General features: G+C 41.0%; 1 protein-coding gene across 2 annotated transcripts in view; it reads right to left on the bottom strand.

The window, feature by feature from the left end:
- The window catches only part of SLIT2 (slit guidance ligand 2), a 598,494-nt gene that overhangs the window by 241,310 nt on the left and 336,534 nt on the right, over positions 1-20,650 (bottom strand). For both annotated transcript variants that reach the window (XM_069202176.1, XM_069202175.1), the window contains exon 5: positions 18,416-18,487. In XM_069202176.1, the coding sequence (XP_069058277.1) occupies positions 18,416-18,487 (72 nt within the window). The remainder of the gene's footprint in view (positions 1-18,415; positions 18,488-20,650) is intronic.

A 20,650-nucleotide genomic window follows, 5' to 3' on the forward strand; every position in this document is an offset into this window, starting at 1 on the left:
TGCACAGCGAACATTGCTTCTGTAAAAATCTATGGTATGCTCAATTTGTAATACCAAGTCAAGCCCAGGTTGGAGTTTGTGCCGGGTTGGTTTTAGTGGACCAATCAGAATCAGGGCCTTTAGAGGTAGCAAATTTGGCAAAGAAAGTCCTTAATAAACCATATTGTTTGGGTTACCTACATAATGGAAACTAGCTGTGATAGCCATAGAGCACTATTTAGGATGGGTGAGAGGGTTCATAGGAACAATTTATGAGTTAAATACAAAGTGAGAATGTGGCTTATGGGCGTTATTTCCATGGGAATGCACTGTGATTGTGGTTGGATAGGCTGGTGGACAGGGGCTACTGAGGCAATTGTGCAGGAGTGACAAAGGAAATATTCATTGAAGAAGAGGGTTCTGAGCATCTTATTGAACTGCAAGAAAGACTAGGCAAGTCTGGTGCAGAGGAATAATATTGTTCCATTGCCTTATAGTCTAGGTCATGAAGGTTTGAATCTTTTTTTCTTTTTCTTGTAGTTTTGAAGTATTGGTATGCTTTGGTTTCTGGTGTTGTGGAGACTGTCAAGGATGGCCAATTCATCCATAAGGTACCTTGAGGAGTTTGCAGTCACTAAGGGCCATATGTACAAACACATTTTACCATAGGCACAGAATGGATAAAACCCTTTGGTACATCTGTCCCTAAATTCTCAGTAATGAAACAGTTATTGGAGAAAATGCATACTGGCTTGTCCAGCCAGTGTAACAGGCTTGAGGTTCCATAGGTCAATAATGAGGCGGCCGACTGTATGTAGGATGCTCTTCAAGATGTCAGACTGTTGTCTGTGATGTCAGGTAGAAGGGTGATGCCTCAGTGGTGATGTGAGAGTCAAGACATGGGGCTGTTGCATAGAAGCTTAAATCCAGCAGCTAGGGCTTTACTTTCCACAGGAGAGAAAGATAATACCATGCCACCTGGCGCTTCTTCGTGGTGCTGTTCTCTTCGAGGACCTTATACAGTTGCTGAAAATCCCCATCATTTACTACATGATTTGCTGTGGTATGATCAAATGACAGTAGTCAGTGTTGGAGAAGAGTATAAATCCAACTTCCTAAATAGACTGAGGTTTATGTGAGTCCTGGACCTCCAGGCATGGATGAAGGAGAGGAAGGGTTTGAAGCACTGAATGTTTTTGCCCAACTAAACCTTAAGATACAATTGGGTATTACAGAATATTGGTGCACGTTGATTAGGTGACTGACTCCAAGGCCCTCTTCTGCTTACATAAAGAGTCTAATTATCACAAAAGAGAGGGTGAATTCTTGCATGATTCCAGAGATAACTGGTAGGGACTGCAATTTGAAATGTTCAGTTCTGGTGAACCTGAACATGTTGCTTAGACAGAATGTGAATCATGTCGGACTCAATACATATTCAAGAGAAGTCGGCGCCAGTCTGGGTTTTCAGCAAGTGCTAAAGGCTGGTGAAAGGCCTAGTGGTACCAGGAAGGACTGATGTTTCCATTATGACTTTCATTATAGTGTTTTTGGTGCTTTAAAGGAGCTCAAAGATTCACTGATGGCATTGTGGGCGTTGATATGGACCTATCAGTGAATGTAGACTGTCTTTTTAAAGATGTTCTCCAGTACACTGATGGCTGCTCAAGTCATTTGGCTTTATGTAGGCCTTTGAGAAGTGGGAGGTTATGGCCAGATTTAAGGGTTGTGGGGAAGGTGATTTTTTGTGAGGGAGGATTTAATAATATTGTTGGACTTTTTGCCTTACGCAGGGTCATCCCCAGTCTTTTTGCCTCCTTCCTCCTGGTTTTTCTGACCTCTCGCTGTTGGCTCTAGGACACTGAGCACTTTATCACTGCTGACCAGTGCTAAAGTGCAGGTGCTCTCCCATCTAAAGTTGGTATGATTGGCTTATACCTAATTGGCATATTTAATTTACCTATAAGTCCCTTGTACAGTGGTATCTCTATACCCAGGGCCGGTAAATTAAATATACTAGTGGGCCTGCAGCGCTGCTTGCGCCACCCACTGAAGTAGACTTTCAAACCTGTCTCAGGCCTGCTAGCGCAGGGCCTGTGTGCTCAGTTTTCTGCCACAGGGACCTGGCATCTAAACTTACTTGCCAGGCCCAGAACTCCCCTTTTACTACATGTAAGTCACCCCTAAGGTACGCCCTAGCTAGCCCTATGGGCAGGGTGCCATGTATGTAGAAAGGCAGGACATGTGCCATATTGCATGGCCTGTCCTGGTAGTGACAAACAGCCTAACTTGGTGACTCACTGCTGTGAGTGCTGCCTTCTCATAGGATTGCATTAGAAATGCCCTGCCTTATGTGTAAAGGGTATTGTCTGATTTATGAGGGGTAGTGTAGGCATGTTTGGTATGGTTGTGATGGTGGTGAGAAATGCTGCTTACTGGTGTAGGTGTATTTTTTATTACCATCACAGAAATGCCACTTCTAGAAAGTGCGCATTTATCTGTGCTTATGACTCTGGTGTTTTGCAGCTTGACTCCAATCCACGTCTGGGCAGAGTGACAGTTGGGGCTTTGTGCATACTTTTCAGACAGCCTGTACACAGGGAGGGTGGAGGTGTCCCAGAGGTGCATCTGCATACTGAATAGACTTCCTGGGCTGAGAGAAGGGAGAGGCGGGGCACACCTGCATTTGTAAAGACTGTGCCCTGGTCTCACACAATAGGGTTGTTAACCCCCCACTGATGTTTGGAGCCTGTGCTGAAAGGAGAGAGGGGGCACTCCCAGAACCAGTTTAACTGGCTGGAACCGCCTCTCCCTACCATTGTAAAACACTGTAAGAACTGACTATAAGTACAGGGGAATTTTCCCCACAATTTGGAGACTCTTGGAATCATCTTGGAACTGGACACCAAAGGCTGAAAGGACTCCCCAGGAACCACCATGGACTGCTGCTGCTGTGCTGACCTGTGACCTGCCTGGGCACTGTGAAGGACTTGCCACTTGCTGCCTTTCCCTTGTGCTGGCCTGTAGGTGGGCCCTTCAAATTAGGACCTTCTCTTAAGATTCTGCTTCCCAGGGGCGGGGTGCTGTGGCCCCTGACCCCTGCATCCATTTCTTCACGAGGGGTGCTTCTCCGTAGTTGCGGCTGCCATAGCGCTGATTGCAGCGCGCTTATGGAGCCTTGGGAGCTCGTAGGCTCCTTGCTGCATTGTGCCCCTTTAAATAAGATCACCGCAGCGGCCCGGGAAGCTGGAAGAACACTCGCGCACAGCATCGGGTGCAGGCGAGTGTCTGCTCGGGCCCCAGGAGGGGTCCGATCTTCTTGTGGCTTCACGGCAGGACCAGGGAAAGGCACGGGGATCGCCCCTTTCCCCCTGGCCTCTGTGTTAGGAGCAGGACGCTCCTTTTCTGCTGTTAGGTAAAACGGGCATTATTGTGGGCCCCCCCCCCTTGGTGGAAGGGCCAGTGGAGGCCCGGGGGGGACCCCAGAGATCGCAGGTCCTGGGAGGGGCCTGTCATTAAACCGGAGGGGGTGCGTGGTGCCCCCCTCCTGCCCTGAGTTGTTTTTGCTGGCTTTGGCCCCCCTCATTGGGGCCGGTTGAGGCCCTGGGGGGGCCCCAGTAATCACGGTCCCCAGAGGGGCCTGTCTATAAAAGAGAGGAGGTGCATGTCGCCCTCCTCTGACCCCAGAGTATAAGGGAGGCCCCCGTTTTGCGCAGAGGAGTGCCGGGGGCCCCATTGTTCGTTCTAGGCACTGGAAGTGCCTCTTCATCTCTCACAGGTATTCCCTAAAGGACCAGTATATAGAACCTAAGTTCTTACTATAGACTTTGCGCATTTATATATTGCCTATCTGTTTTTTGATGGTGTCTTTTATACATATGTATGCAAATGTTCCTTTTATGGGCATGACTTGCTAATATGTTTCCCTAACTTGCCATATGTTTTCTAATGTTCCTACTATGGGCGTTTTATGATATTCTTATGACAAGTGTTCTAATGTGATAACGTGTTTCCTGACTACTGCTTATGGTGCAGAACACTGAGTAACCTGTGTGTTATGTGTGACTACTGCTAATTTGCAGAGTAACTAATGTGTAACGTTCTGACAACTGCTAAGGTAGCAGGATAGTACTGATATGTGATGTTTGGTCTGATAATTGTGTTGTGTACAATACAGTATATTTTCATATAATCTGGTGTTGTGTTTCCTTTGTGGTGGGGATATTGCGTCACATGTGTGTGTGTTGCGCAAACGCTTTACACATTGCCTCTGGGTTAAGCCTGACTGCTCGTGCCAAGCTACCAAGGGGGTGAGCAGGGGTTATCTTGGACGTGTAACTCCCTTGCCCTGACTAGAGTGGGTAAGTTCTGCCTGGCTGAGATGCATACCCTAGCCAACCGGAAACCCCATTTCCAACAAATATTATTTAGGGGGAGTGTGTACCACAAAGAGTTTGCAGAATGGTGTAGAGGATGATTATGTCTTTCAATACAATTAAATTGGAGGTGACATATACAAGGGATTTCAAGAAGGTCCATTTGAGTATGCTTTGTAGGACAACAGCTGTAACGGTTGTGCTGTGTGTGTTAGATTCAATGTTGAATTTTGTTAATTTTCTCCTTGAAGATTTTGACGGTGGTGGTAGTTTTGGAAGAATGGAGAACTCATGGTGTGGGAGTTGATACCTGCGCTGATAAGCTGCCTTAAACAGAGCTCTGCTCTTGATGTTGGCTTCTGCAATGGTGGTTTGATAGTAGGTGTTTTATTGTGATGATCAGTTTCCTGCACAACGTGTGAAGGGATTTAAGTACTGCATGACCATATTCTGTGTGTGATTTACACCAGTTTATCATGCTTTCTATATTATCTTTTGCTTTCCTTCTAACTTGATAGTCCACAGTTTGGCTATGTATTTTTATTTATGCTATACTGCAGAGTGCACGGTTGTAGGATGATAATAGGGCATCCAGACACTATTAACTCTGATGTAAAGGTTGTTACTATGGAGACGTCCTGGATAGCGTTCTCTAGGGTAAGATATTGAAGAAACCCATCAACTGTGAGATGGGCTTGAAGATTCCAAGTTTGATGATAATTGTGTGGGTAGGAGATTTGTTTGTGATGGCTGAAGTTGCATATGAAGAATCATTTGCTCCTACTTGTCTTGGTGGTTGTACACAGAAATGTCAGCACCTGAAATAAGGAAAGGGGAAGCAGCAGGAGCGAAGTAGCTGGTGAGCAGACTAGGATAGGTGCCTTCTGGAAGAACTATATTGTGCTTCATGAATGTAAGTGAGGCTGCTACTGGTCACGTGTTGGTTTTCAATGTACTGTACGTTGTACCCATTGGAAGCATCAATATTGAGGGTGTGTGAGATCAGGTAAGGTGTTTCACTGCAAACAAAGATGTACATGGTCGGCAGTATAGAAAGTGATTGTCTGGCATTGATTAGCATAATGCGCAGTGCTTATCTGGGGGCTGGCTGTGTTGTGGGGGAAACCATTGTATATGAGGTTAGTGTGGTGGGAGGTGCACAGTAAATGACTGAGTGGGAGTGGGTATGGAATGGACACAATGATGGCATGTACAGCGATTTTGTCTAGTTTCAGCATATACAACAGAATTTCAATTGTATTTCTCTGTATTTCACCAAAGCCATTCTTTGTAAGTCCCTTTCTAACATCTACAACAAAGCCAACCGGCTAGAGGTCTAAAATAAATTATTTCCTTTATGTACCCACTTTTTCAAGTCTGATGCTTGCATCTCTTTGCAATTTAGTTTTCAGAGGAGGTGCTCTTTAGGTATTTGAATCATTTATGCATCCACATCTCACTTCTGGCACAGAAGGGCGGTTTTATTATGCACACATTTCTGCGTGTCAGAAAATGAGAAGTCGCTAAAATGCAACTGAATTTTATCAAACATTTAACAACTTCACTTTTGGAATTGGTTCATATGCCACCACCTTACTCTGTGGGATCACAATGTGTTAAATGACTGGACCATGGTTATCTGTGATAGTACAAGGGCCATAAAATCAAAGGAGCAATCTGTTAATACTTCGAAAGCCAACAACAAAAGTGGTAAATAAGGATACATATATTGAGTGAAACTGGCTGTGTTTGGTACAATAAAGCATAATGTGCAAGTGTGATTGGACTGGAATACATATACCAGTGTGTACCAATGTCCCTTTGTGCAAAAAACGCAGAGCTATGTGAATTTGAATTCTCAGACTCAGGGGATCCTCAGTTGACACTCTCATTGGCAGTGGCACCATAAACAGTGATTTGACTTCTCTGGAGCTTGACCGCAGAGATGAGTCATATCACAACTATTATAAGACGGCTTGGCTGTGGGGGCTGAATATTGCAGACCACATGCAAGAATATGTCTGCAATTTTCAGCCCCCACAGCCAAACCGTGTTATAATTTAATTTGTGTTTAATTTCTATTTTTACAATTGCAAACATGATAGTGGTATGTAGAAGGCATTCAGTAATAGTGGACTACAAAAACTTTGGTAGTACAGCTGAGGCTTTGCGGCCCTTCTGTAATGGCAAAAAACACACTAAAAATATCCATAAAAAGACATTTCGCATCTGAAGCAATTTATGTATTAGGACCCTTAGTTATATTTGCTGACAATCCGATAAACAGAAAGCAGCTGCTTGAGATGTGGGAACCAACATCTTCTACACAGCCGCGCATTCATTTCTTATACTTATGCATTTAATTTGGCTGTAAGTACAGCACAAGGCATATCATTGCTTGACCCTTCAAGAAAACGTTTTTTGGAAACCGAAATGTAGGTAATGAATAAATGTGGAGGAGGTTGATGATATACTGCCTTGCAGTCTGTGATAACTGGTATTGAAGAGGAAGATTATACTACAGCCATACGTAGGTCATTAAGCCGGTAATGTGTGTCCTGCTGTTGTGTAGACATTTTAGTTATAGCTCCATGCACATATTTTAACACACTAGGCCTGCCACTGTGCACTTTAACCTAGATATATTTTATTCAGCCTTGTTTATTATTTTTACAATAGCCACATTTGCGGTCTTGTTTTATTTCTCTCTATCTAGCTGTTTTTTGCCTAGGCCAGCACTTTGTTCTTAAACAAGACATTTCTTTTACTCTGTGCTTTTCCAAGGCTGCAGTAAGATAGGTTGCCGGTAAAACGTGGTAACGCTTTGTCTCTGGTGTTCACAGAAACATACACATCCTTACTTAGCAATATGATTATTATAAAAACACTTCCCTGTCCCATACACGTTAGAGGGAGATTCCAGCCAGATGACCACGACTGTATGCAGATTGCTGAATGCTTCACTACAGCTGCTCATGTAAACTTCAGTCCTTTGCTCAGGTATGGGGGATGATGTCTTCCCAGGGGAACCTGAAGGGCAGAACTAGAGCTTAACATGCTGTGCTCTAATATAGCCTAGGTAGGAATTAGTCTATTCTCTCTAGTGACAATATGGTAGCGTTATTTCTATGCTTTACTTTCCTTGTCACAACTTTAATCTTGTCATGCTTTATCGTCCTGGTTATTGCAGTACACGCTTTATTATCTAAGATGCAGTTGCTTCACTAAAACCTTATTGAAACAGATACTGCCTCTGATTGTCCTTGTATATGTGAGACTAATGTAACTGAGAGAAACAGATGAGATCTGAGTGACCACGATTTCCCTGAGGAGTCAATTATGTCATGCGCTCGGCTGCCCAATCATCCCTGCTCTTGGGTAGGGATGAGGCGCTGCTAGTTAGCTGGAGCAAAACCCAGATTAGGCCGACAGGTGTCACCTGTAGTGGGTTAGACTCAGTCTCCCCCACACCGCAGGCGATTCTGCCACTCAAATCCAGTAGTCTCATTAGAACAATGAGAGCTTAAGCGACACTACTTAGACCATTATGTAATATAAGATGAGGAACAAGAAAATCGCTGAAGACAAGGAAGATACTCTGTGTGCATTACTGGAGCAGCTAGACATAGGCTTTTACAAACGAATGCCGCATATTTAGCATGTGTCCTTTTAAGCATTCCATGGAAGGCTTGTTAGTACATATTGGGCCTGATTACAACTTTGGAGGAGGGTGTTAATACCTCCCAAATGTGACGGATATACCACCCACCGTATTACGAGTCCATTATATCCTATGGAACTCGTAATATGGTGGGCAGGATATCCGTCACATTTGGGACGGATTAACACCCTCCTCCAAAGTTGTAATCAGGCCCATTGTCTTTTAAGTGTTTTCTGGATAGAAGGCAGTCTTACCTCTCTGTTCTGGGGTGAGTTCCTGCTGCTCTGTGCTCTGAAGGACCTGGCCTTGTGTTTCTACCACCTGATCAGCTGTCGTTTGATCAGCTGTGCATTGCTAAATCCTAGGTTCATAGTCCGTTTTAACTGGGGGTGGGGCTGGGTACACTGATGTCCTGAACCCAAAGGACTCCACTTGAAGTCAGTTCTGTACCTTCAAAGTTGTTTTTGTGACTGGCCTCATAAACCAAAATAACCCATTTGCCTGATCCTGAAAAACAACTGTATATTGTTTCAGATCAGTGCATAAATTCTACTAAACCGGGGGAGTTTTCCATCAACAAGAGTACTGCGAATCACGGAAGCAATCAATGCTTATCCATTTTTTGTACAGCTAAATTGAACTTAGGAGGGCAAAAAGATCTAACTGTTGAACATTTTTATTTTTATTAGCCACATACACATGTAGTGGCATACGCATGTATTTGTAATGTGCGCTATTTCATGAACATTTCTTTCCAGCTATATTAACTACGAAATATTACTAAGTTTCAATCATGATATCTGGAAACGTGTGTTTTAAAACTGTTCAATTTAAAACAAATGTTGGGGAGGAGCACTTCTTTTGCTAAAATGTGTTCCTGCTTGGTGATAGGGTGGCAATTCACTACCTTGACGAATGGGGTGTAATAAAACCAGTGACAATTGTACCACCTCAATTATATCAGTATAAAATTGGTAAATACATTCATAGCAATGTGGAGTAGAACATATATGTTATTGCCTCATAGTCCGTAAGAATTGCCTTTTATTGGCTCCCCACCGTTTTAATGTCACACCTCCTCTCTGTTTTGATAATCTTCCGAGCTTCAGCCGGAAAATTAAAACATTGCTAATATTCACTGCTAATTTTCATCTACATTTCTTGAAAGGTGTAATTTTTCGAAACAGGCAGGCCACATTTAATGTGATTATATTTAACAGTGACAGAAGTGTTATGGGTGAGTATCTTTCGTCTCTAAATGCTGCCCCGTGTTCAGTGTATAACATATTTGCGTTGTCCTCATAATCTCCCAAATGTCCGGGATTTTACAAGATTAATATTCCTCAATTATTACGTTAACAGCTTTCTTTTGTTTGGAAGTTTTACTCTATAATCACAGTATCCAGCTGTAACCCCTTAAACTATTTATCAGAGCGCTTAAATTAGCACAGTGGCCTGAAATGTTACCTTAATGTCACACAAAGGAGAAATCGTTTTCAGACAAATTGGCAAAATGTATTAATGTCATCAAATTTGCCTAATGCAGTCAGCGGGTTCATCTGTGAAAGGCTGAGCTGCCTGTTGCCCATCGCTCGTTATCCTTAGCTGTCGATATATAAATCACCGCTGACACAGCGTCTTCTAAATCAAACGGACAAACACAAAAGAAGGGCTAGCAGGGAAGCAAGTGCTCCAAAGCATGGGGCGGGGGGTGTGTGGGGGCACAGAAAGAGGGAATTACAGCAGCTTGAAGTACGTAAACGCAGTTGTAGAAACACGAAGGAGCTACCATTTTTAAAGGACCTACATTGTCGTTTAAAATGTGTAGGAAAATGCCATATGTTGATTGACAGCTCTGAAAAGGGCATTATGACTGGCTTGGTCTAATAAAAAAAGTACAATAGGTAATTTTTAACCAAAAATGAAGCTAGATTCCTTGCTTTAAATCAGAAATCATAGACTGATCTAGGCCCCCGATACCAGTCTCAGACCTGCCAACTCACAATGTCATCATGCGTCACACGAAATCGGCTCCCCTCTCACGGTCACCCGGCGAGGAGCTGATTTCCACGGTGGGAGGGAAAACAGCTGAAAACCACTGCACAAAAGTAGCTTTTGAGCTGTTTTTGGAGGTTGTTAGTAGCCGATGTCAATTAAGGAGTGTTAAAACACCCCAGGACATAGGTGGCAGCAGCCACAGCAAGCTTGTGTCCTTTTTTGTTTATTTTTGAAGTAGAGGGGCAATCGAGGGTGGTGGGAGCAGAACTGCCTCTGACAGAAGCCCATCATCTTTCTGTGCTACACTCCCTCCTCACACTATGAAATGTTTATTGAGTTGACAGGCCTGCAGTCAGGGCGTGGCTTGCTGGCTGTCAGCAGACTGTTGAGCGCACCAGGAGTGCTCTGAGACACTATATACATATAGAAATGCAAAAACAAAGAAGAATCAAATCGAACACAATAAGCATCACAAGTCAAGGGGCATGCACTGGGAGGTGATATTCCCCCTCTAGTACTCTACCGTTGTACCTGAAACATGGTTTCAGTGTGTAATGCAGAATTACTTGTGGTACTGAACTGTAGGGAAAAATAAGATATCTCGTATTAGGGGCTAAAATTCATTGACATGTGTAGCAATATTGCATCCCTGACACAGCCTTTCTCCAATTACCATTTTTAAGTAGGCTTTATGTTGACTAATATGTACCTATTCCCAACACCCAAGACTTCAGGCTGGTATTTAGCTTTCATCATCTCAAGTTACATCCTAGAATGGAGATAAAACATTTTGATGGGCATTATTGCCCTTTAACTTTGCAGCCTCCTCTGTGTTAACTGTTTATTTAGGTGATTTATGTACTTTTAATTTTTAAAGCTATTATATTTATTTATCAAAGCAACACCCTTCCAGGCTTAGAGTGCCACAGAAAGTATGCAAAAGGAAGCAGGCAACTCTGGGAAGTTCCCAAGATTTATGGTTTAAGTGGAGAGCATCTCCATTATATGGAAAACTCTACAACACCACTGACACTCTAAAACTGGTCACCTCAAATGCTTGTTTTTCTAGCAGAGGTTTTAAGCATAGGATTAACATAGTGCCATCATGCTGAGCTAGAAAAGTGACAAAGTCCTTTGCCATTTTTTACAGTAGTGTCATCCACGCTGAGTTTAAAAATGACAAAAGCCTTTTACCACTCCTGGAACACTATTGCAGCTTTGGATTGGTAAAATGCCACCCAAGCCAACCTGAAAAGGACAAAAGCAGTCCCTGAAACATGTTTCGCTCTTATTATAGCTTGTCAGAAAGACAAAGCTGTTTCCAGAACAAAAAGAGCACAGAGCGGAAGCTGAATCCCTACCAGAGCATAAAAACACGACAGAGAATGTTTGTGCAGCAAGGAAGTAAGCAGCAAGTGTTTGATGGTATTCAGGATGGTGGGACTTCAATCAATAGAGCACATTTGGACAATAATGCATACATGGGAGACAGCTTGTGGAAAAATCCCCAGTAGTTAGAAAGATTATCCAAAAGGGAATGCTACAAATGGTGGGACAGTGCCTCACTCAAGATATATACAGAAGTGGGGAGGATACCCAGAGGCTTAAGAATAATGATTACACAGAGTTATAAGCACCCCCTTCTGGACCTCCTTAAAGAATGGGCAGAAACTAATGCAATGAGTTTAAAGGGCATGTTAAAAATATTTATTAAATATGCTGATATAGAAAGAAATGATTTGCAGCAACAAATAAAGTAACTGAATGAAGTAATTGATAAAAGATGAAAACAAAGAAAAAGTAATAAGATTTCAGAGTGAGTTGAAGAACTTACTAAATATGAAGAGTGCGCCAAAAACAAAACAAAAAATGTGAAATTGTAATATTTAAATGTGATAACGTTGATTATGAGAAAGGACAGATTATACCTTTGCTAAAAGATTTTGCTCTATTTGGAGACAGCATAATGGAGACTTTAATAAGACTAAACAAGATTTATTAATCAGTGATTCAAGTTCAGATACAGAACTGGAAGGGAGCAAGAGGATCTGAGTAAAGAGGTACAGGGTTTGCTAACACGTACTACAATAGCAGATGATTTCAGTTCCTTAAGGTTGGACTAAAGAACAAACCAGAGGCCACTGAAGGGACAAATACGAAGAAAAGAAGGAAGAAACAAAGAAGGGGAGGACAGAGGAAAAGAAACCCGATGTAAGCAGAATATGAGAACAACATGGAACAGCCAGCAATGGCTCCTGATGCAAGGACAGAATTGAATTTATTTAAAGAAACTTTAACAGCCACAAAAATACAGATATTGTCTTTATGTCTATCTCATTGTCAAATAATCAAATTTTGATTATGCACAAAGTGGAGTGGATCTCTGTAAGTTTATATGAAAATTGAAACTCTTGAAAATGCATAAGGAGAAAGCAAGAGTTAACAGGAGGGCAGAGACGACAGACCTGATACAAGAATGTAACAGATTTATTAATTTCAGATGTTGTCCTTATTTGAGAATTGATAGCATTGAAGATGGAACATGAGGGGGAAATACAGAATGTGGATTCTTTAAGGACTCAATTGGCAATGCACTTTGTAGATGAGGAAGGAGGCACTTATTTTAGACCCAAATCAAAATACATCTCTCAAACACCTCATGACATTTTAACACTTGCTCTGAACTGATATAAAGATACAATATAGTGCAAAAAGGAAGAAGCACAAGTATAGCCAATGGCATATGGAATATACCAAAACTATAGAGAAACTGAGAAACAACTCAGATATAGTAGTTAGAAGCTCTGACAAGGGTGGTAATGTCATTTAATGGCCTAAAGACATGTTCCTGACAGAGGCATACAAACAACTAAATTATGTCAAATATTACCTAGGGATTACCATGGCTGAATATCAGAAAGCAAAACAAGATTTTGATAAAGAGTTGGATGAGTGGAGAGATCTGGGGCTGTCCAACTGGGATGAATGTAGATTTTATAAGCAGGATCCCTAAGCTCCCCATTTTTTATTTAATTCCCAAAGCCCACAAAATATCAATGACCAACAGGAACATCCCACAACAGCAGAACAGGGATGTATATTTGAAAATGTTTCTAAATTAATTGATTTTTTTCTTGAATCCTCTAGTAGCTAATTTTCCTATGAAGGACAGAGAGATTTGTTTACAGAGAATTGTTGATATAACTTGGGAGGAAGGCATGTTAATAATGCCTCTTGATGTTGCATCACTTTATATGAGTATAAAACATGGTGATTGGGATGAATGCAGCGAAACATGTTTTTTTAAAGATTAAGACCAATTAGACTATACAAACACAGTAATATGCTATTCAGGATGATAGAACTATGCACAACAAAAAAACCTTTATGTCCAATGGAGACATTTTTCAACAGTTGAGGGGAACAGCGATAGGCACCTGCTTCGCCCCCAGCTCCGCGAATTTGCATATGGGCTGGTGGGAGGAGCAGGTGATGAAACAATAGAAAAGTGGAAATGTTTTATTCCACTCTGGGTGCATTTTATAGATGGCTTATTTATGATCTAGAAAGTCAGCAGGGCAGAGGCGGACTTGTATATGGAAGAGATTAATAATAATTTTAATTTGTCGTTTACTATTAAGATGAGTGAAAATGAGCTGGAATTTTTGGATGCATTATGGCATGTAGAGGGCCTAAAACTAGTAACTATTCTTTACAGAAAACCTGCAGCAGGTAATAGTATTCTGCATGCCTGGAGTTTTCATCCAGCACCTCTAATGAAAAGTATACAGTATGGAGAATTTTAGAGAGCCCGAAGAATATGCGCATTGATGAGGAGAATTTGAAATAGAAAAACAAATGACAGCAAGGTTTAAGGAAAGAGGGTAGAATGTGAATATATTGAAAACAGCCTCAATCAGAGCAAAACAGTGTAACAGAGAAACAATGCTCTTTAAGATTAAGAAAGAGAAAGTAACAAATGAACACAGATTCATTCCAACTTACAATCGTGAACATTCTAAAGTAAGGACTGCCCTTAATAAACATTGGCACCTTACCAGGAGTGATCCCATAATTGGCCAGGAGATCTCCAGGAGACACCTCATCACTTACAGACAAGTTAAATCATTGCAGGATCACTAAGTGAAGAGTGATATTAAATATGACAAGCAACAAGAGATATGGCTCTCACCTGCAGAACGATTTACAAAGTGTAATAAATATAAGGCCTGTAAGCAAGGAGTTATTATGACCATAGCTAATACATCTTTTAATAGGAATATTAAGATTCAAGGTGGACTGACTTGTAAAAGCACACTTGGTATACCAGTTGATGTGTCCTTGTCCTAAAACATATACTAGCAGTACTACTCTACCAGTGCACAAGAGAATTTTCCAACATCTTAGGGCAATTAAGAATGAGGATTTCAGTTACCCAATGGCCAGAAATTCTGCAGGCTCCATGGAGGCAATGAGTCTTTATTGAGATATAGTAGCTTGGCACGAATACCAAAAAATGTGAGGGATGATAGAGAACGTGAATTACGGCAACTGGAGACAAAGTTCACCTTCGATATGTAAAGTATGCAACCAAACAGACTCAACATTGATGAAGAGTTATATACATTTCTGTGATAGATAACTTTATGATATATAGGTTGCCAGGTCTCCCGCTGGACAGGAGATACCCTTATGCAGTTTTTTAAGAGCATGCAACTAAGGAAGAGTAACAATATGTATATAAGATACTATATGTGGTCTTAAGAATGTTTTTTTTTTCATTTATTTGTCACAGATTTCTAGGCAGCTAAGGTCACAACTTGGATTTTCACCAGAATGGCCACTTGTGCTCTATAAGAAAGATAACAACTTAATCAAAAAATCAATTATAGAATGAAACTGGACACATACTGCCCGATTTAGTTTGACTGATGTTTAGGAGTATGTATTGTATTATGATTTGAGTTTATGCACTTTTGTTAAGATATTTGTTGTGGTAATTTCAGCTGGATATGCTATTCATTTAAGCTTCTAAAGATGGCACCTGATTACTGTGACTTAGGATGCCTCTGAATTGCAAAATTGTTTTTGGTTGAAATTTTAATCCAACGTTATGTTTGGACATCACAAAACGATGCCGGCTTTTTCAAGAATTCAAATGCTCACTGTGTCTATACGGAGTGGTGGGATTAATACTATATAGTGATCCATTAGTAACTGAAAAGTAAACATAAAAATATAATAAAGGTTTTTTGATTTATTGTCTTTTACTTTATTTACAATGAGAAACTATTTGATTAGATGTTGGGTTCTCTACATGAAGTGCACTAGTTTTAGCATTATAAGATGGCACCTAAACATCTGTCTGTGTTTATGATTTAGATATATATCAGCAATGGCAACCCTAAATTTATGCTATATAGGTGGGAATGTAGTTTTTTTGGCTAGGCCCAAAGCTCAGCCATTTTCAGAACCTACTATTTATGCACAAAAAACAAAATGGCCTTTTAAATCTTCACCACTTCCCTCTAGCCTAGCTACAAGTTCAAATGCATAATTTTCATTCCTATAGTACCAATTATTTTTAGTTTCATAACCAATTCACCTTTAGTGAAGAGCTTGCTTATATTAAAGTTGTGTTGCTTAGGGATGTTGTGATCTGTATCAATATTTCTTTTGTTGTTATGAGGTAACACTGCCCAGGCCATTCATACAGTTATCATTGATGGAGAGGTGATCTGCGTTGTCGCAAAGGATATAGTGATGGTGTGATTTCTGATGTGATCTTTAACATGTGAGGTCGTGAGCAATGCACTGAGAGTGAGTTATGGCTGCTACTAACAATAACAAGCACATTTTGTTTTTATGAAAGGTATTTTGAATGCTTTGGTCTTCTGAGTAACTGAGCATAACTTTAACGCTCTTTTCCGGGTGTGGTGGCTTAGTGGACTAATGCATCCTCTGCAGGGTATGTGTTTGACCTCATAGTCACTGGTTCAAATTCCAGTGGGTCCACTCAGCCCTTCTTCCAAGTTCTGAGGTTGATAAAAAAGAGTACCATTGGGTTGGGTAGCAATAAACATCTGTTTTTCAGTGCCGCCAAGATGCCCATATGTGAGCGCGTGCTTTACAGAGACACACCTTATGTTATATTTTCCTTAAGTGAATAAAAAAACACACCTTCACGCACACTTTTGCAGCCTACTATAATACTATCCCCACTATCTATAGCAAGTCGGTAAAGCACCATCTAGGGGATCCAATATAGGTGATGCCTTTCTATGCAGCTTAGCCCAGCCCTAAGCTTCTTCTGCAGGCATGCCTGAGTGTCAACCCTAGGATTAAAGGACTATTGTAAAAGGTCTTTTAAAGAAAATCCATGACTTGAACCAGGTATATGTTATGCCCTCCTGTATAGGCAGGCTGAATAGCAACAGAGGTGTCAATCATTTCTTCAAGGATGAAGTTGGATTTCAGTCCTTATACGTTCTTTTGGAAAACATTTAACACAAACACATAGAATAAACGTGTGAAGATGATTCAAATTTGATGTAAAACGCTGCCATACTTACAATTAGTAATGACTAGATGTTGGTTGTGAGCTTCACACAATAAGGCAATAATCAGCAGATTATTAAAAAAGGGAAATTTACTTTCCTCTGGGAAATGTACTTTCCTCTGTGCCCCAGGTAGTCTCAGTAGGGTGGAGTTTGGTACATGTATGAATGATGTTGTATTTGACATAATCAGATATATATGCAAATGTTTACTTCACTGAGGTTTTATTAAAAAAAAAATCCAAACCTTATATTAAAATTATATCTCTGATATTTAATGATTACCACTCAGCCAAATGTGGTTTAATGTGATAAATCTCATTCTATCACACTGCTTGTCACAGTGCACTTCACCCGAGGCCTTTATTCAATTGTTGCTGATCCACAGGAGATGATTATTACCAGTGTGTTTCAGTAGTGCTCTGCAGATATGATTTGATATTTTCTTTTCCCACGGCAATTGGCCCTAAATGACATGGGACCGATCGAGTGGGAGTAATTTGAATAGGGATAATGGCACAGTTAGGCTCAAAAGTAAATTTAATGATTAGGGTGTCTCTTAATGAAAATAGGTAATTTGCTCTGGACCTAATTCTCAAAGAAATTATATAAAACCATTTTACTTTTACCTCACAACCACAATTTTTTGGTGTAGCACTATACAAAACAGTGCATATGGACTGCTTTTTAAAATGTTTTCCAAGAGGGAACAATATGGAGGTGATAACTTCCCATTTCCAATCTTAGAGGGTTTACAAAATGGGAAAGCACTTGCAATACTCTTATAGACCCAATTAATTTCTGACTTTGTGGGAGGCCCTAAAAACACGGGAGTGGTCCATCCCACCTATTCCCATCACACCTCTTTCACCCCCTTTTCCCATCACTCTGCCGGACCATAATATCTCAAGAGACGACTCACCTTCTACAACCCAACTCGCCAGCTTTGCTCTGCTGACCTTGCCCTCGCCACCGTTCCACGCATCCATAGAACGACTGCCGCTGGCAGATCGTTCTCCCACCTCACCGCCAAGACATGGAACACCCTTCCTATCCACCTTTGATAGACACTGGGCCTGCTAACCTTCAGGAGATACCTCAAGACCTGACTGTTCGAGCAGTAGCAGCACACCCCCAATCGCCTTGAGACCCTCATGGGTGATTAGTGCACTCTACAAATGCTATGATTGATTTTTCTGCAAAATTTACTCAAAGGAAAGATAAACCGGGTAAAATGACTTTTCAAATAAAGCAAATGTATTTCCACCCAGAAATCATGATTTTTAGATTCATAATTTCCCATTAGAAGCAGAGACGCCCTTCCTTAAGCCCTAGCGTAACCACTTCCAGAATGCAAGGAAAGGCAGCAGCACTACAATGTCCAATTATGATAAAACAAATTAAAATGTTTACTTTGGTTGGTGGGAAAGGGCTCCCTAAATGCTATTTTGTTTTAGTTGAGCCAGGAAGCTCAAACAGACCAATCCTGTTACATCTGCTGTTGAAATCTATGCTTGTAAACGTATTGTGAATCATGCACCAGTGCAAAGATCTTTTGTGCTTTCCTAAAAAGTATCATTCAGGCATGTGAAAAAAGGAGATTATCTCCTGTCTGCCACGGAAACGCAGCCACATCTTTCCGGCGGGGGGACATCCACCCTGAGTTAATTTCAGGGTCCCTCTTCAGTTTGTTTTTGCTGACAATTCAAATCAGAGCAACAGGCAATATTCTATAATCTTAACTCAAAAACAGTTATGGACGTCTGGAACTCTGTCTGCAAAGCAGTGTGACTGTACGCAGGCGCAGCAGCTGTAAGCATAAGAAATAAACTGAAAAGACTTACAGGTTCTTGATGTCCACGGCCCCACGAAAAGCCTTCCTTGGAATGGCCTGCATCAGATTTTCACTGAGGTCACTGTGTATGAAAGAAAGGCATTACAAGGATGAGCACTGTGTAAAAACAACGCAATATTTCAATTTTTGGATCGTTCTAACTAAAATATAGTAAAGAACACAGCAGCGGGCCTAGTTTCCAATCACTGAAATGGAAAAAATGGTTAAAAAAATGAACAATTCAGAGCAAATTCAGTTTACGGCCACTTTAAGTAATCTAGCAAATGGACTTCAGCGGCACTGCGCTGACAATAAATCCACTGAACGAGTCGGTAACCTTCAGCCTGTCTTTCCGAGACTGGATTTAATTGTGCTCTTTATAAAATTGCATTATGGTAATATGACAGGGGACTCGCCTCTTTATTGAAAAATGACGGTAGTGTTATAAAGTATAACAATGTTGTGACACCATCTGGGTACAATAAATACCGAGGGCATTGTTTAAAAACATGCCACATGGATGCGATACTTTAAAACCTCTAAACTTCTGCACAAAATGTCGATTTCTACACAACACAGTCTGAAAAAAAAGTCCGACGAGCATCACCCCTGGTGTATGAAATGCGAATGGTAATTAAGATGATTTATTGAGCGCTGAAACTACAATATGCCGGAAGCCAACGCTTTACAAAAAACCCAAATAAATAAATAAAAATATAAGGCACTTCTGCGTAGTGCTTCTCAAAGGTGCAGGTATTCTGAGGTGTGTTCAGCAATGGACCATAATGCAGACAATCCTAACGCAAGATTTTACTTTTAGAATGTTCTACAACTTTGAGAACAATCAGTCGTGTTCTTCTGGTCAAAATAGTAAGGTGAGACGGACCCCTGGAGTGAGATGGTATAGCTGTGTCTTCCCTGCCACATAGTCTCCCCTCATTTAGCACTGAAAATAAGTCAAATGGTATCATCGTACTACCTACAGAGAGTACTCCAAAGTTAAACATTAGAGAACTGAGATCCAGTATACTGGTGCTGACTACGGCACCTATTCACAAAGGCATTTTCGAGTACGAGTAGTACTACTGCAGTACTCTCTTATGCCCTCATGAACTGGCCCCAAAATATCTAAAACGGGAACATTCAAGAACTATTGTATACACTAAGCTGTATTGTATTGTGCAGTAAATGTGGTTATAAGTAGAGCAGGATGTGAGTCCTGCGCAGGTAATAGGTCCACAATTGTCTCCTTACTGGGAACCGAGTTCCCCATTGTAGCACTTGACGCTCACACTTAGTGTACCAAAGAAGAGCAGTCCAAGGCCTACTCAGGGGAGGTGGTATGGGCTATTAACCTCATTTACTGACGCACAACAACACTCAATAAATAATTGTCCAGTCAGTGCTTTTTCTTTGAAAAAAGAAAAGTACAATCATAACACACACTACTAAATACTACACGATAATTTATAAATATATACATCAGGCAGATGGAAAAATAACTTGATAATTATGACACAGTTTTCACACATTTCTTCCATAAGGGGTCATGGCTTCCACAGTCACAATATCCTCCACCTATGTCAGATAAAACATCACCATATAAGAGAGTGTCATTATATAAAGAGCAGGCCTATTTGCTTTGTCAGAGGGTCATCATAGAAATAAAAAAGCAAGCCTGTTGGCTTTGTTGGAGGATCACATTGTAGGAACATTAAACATGTTAAAATCACCATCACATCACAGGGATCAGTAAGCACAATCATTATTGATACAAAAAGCATTGCAGTGTTTATCACAGATCGCTGTCCGCAATATAATTTAAATAAAGCAATGAAAATCAATGTAACATGTGTCTTAGAGCCTGAGTACGATCTTGGTGGACAGGGTTACTTCGTCACAAACAATTCCATTATAGGCTATGAAAAGTGTAACACGGCGGACGGAATATCCATCACGTTTGTGACAGAGTATTTCATCCGCCAAGATCGTAATCAGATCCTAAGTCTTTCTTTTACCACTCCAGGCCGCACAGAATCCAGCCATAAGACCAACCACAAGGGGTTTCTGCACTTTCAAAGCATAGAGCAAAAGCTCTGCTCTAGAGTGCTTTAGAAACAATTAAAAAAAATCTCCTGGGGCCATTAATTCAATGACCCATGAGACTTATGGCTAGTTTTGAAATCCCCTTTAGGGGGCCTGCTGCATTCCGCAAATTCCCCACAACAGTAGAAAACAGCTTTGA

This window comes from Pleurodeles waltl, chromosome 1_2, assembly GCF_031143425.1.
Source record: "Pleurodeles waltl isolate 20211129_DDA chromosome 1_2, aPleWal1.hap1.20221129, whole genome shotgun sequence".
Lineage (NCBI taxonomy): Eukaryota > Metazoa > Chordata > Amphibia > Caudata > Salamandridae > Pleurodeles > Pleurodeles waltl.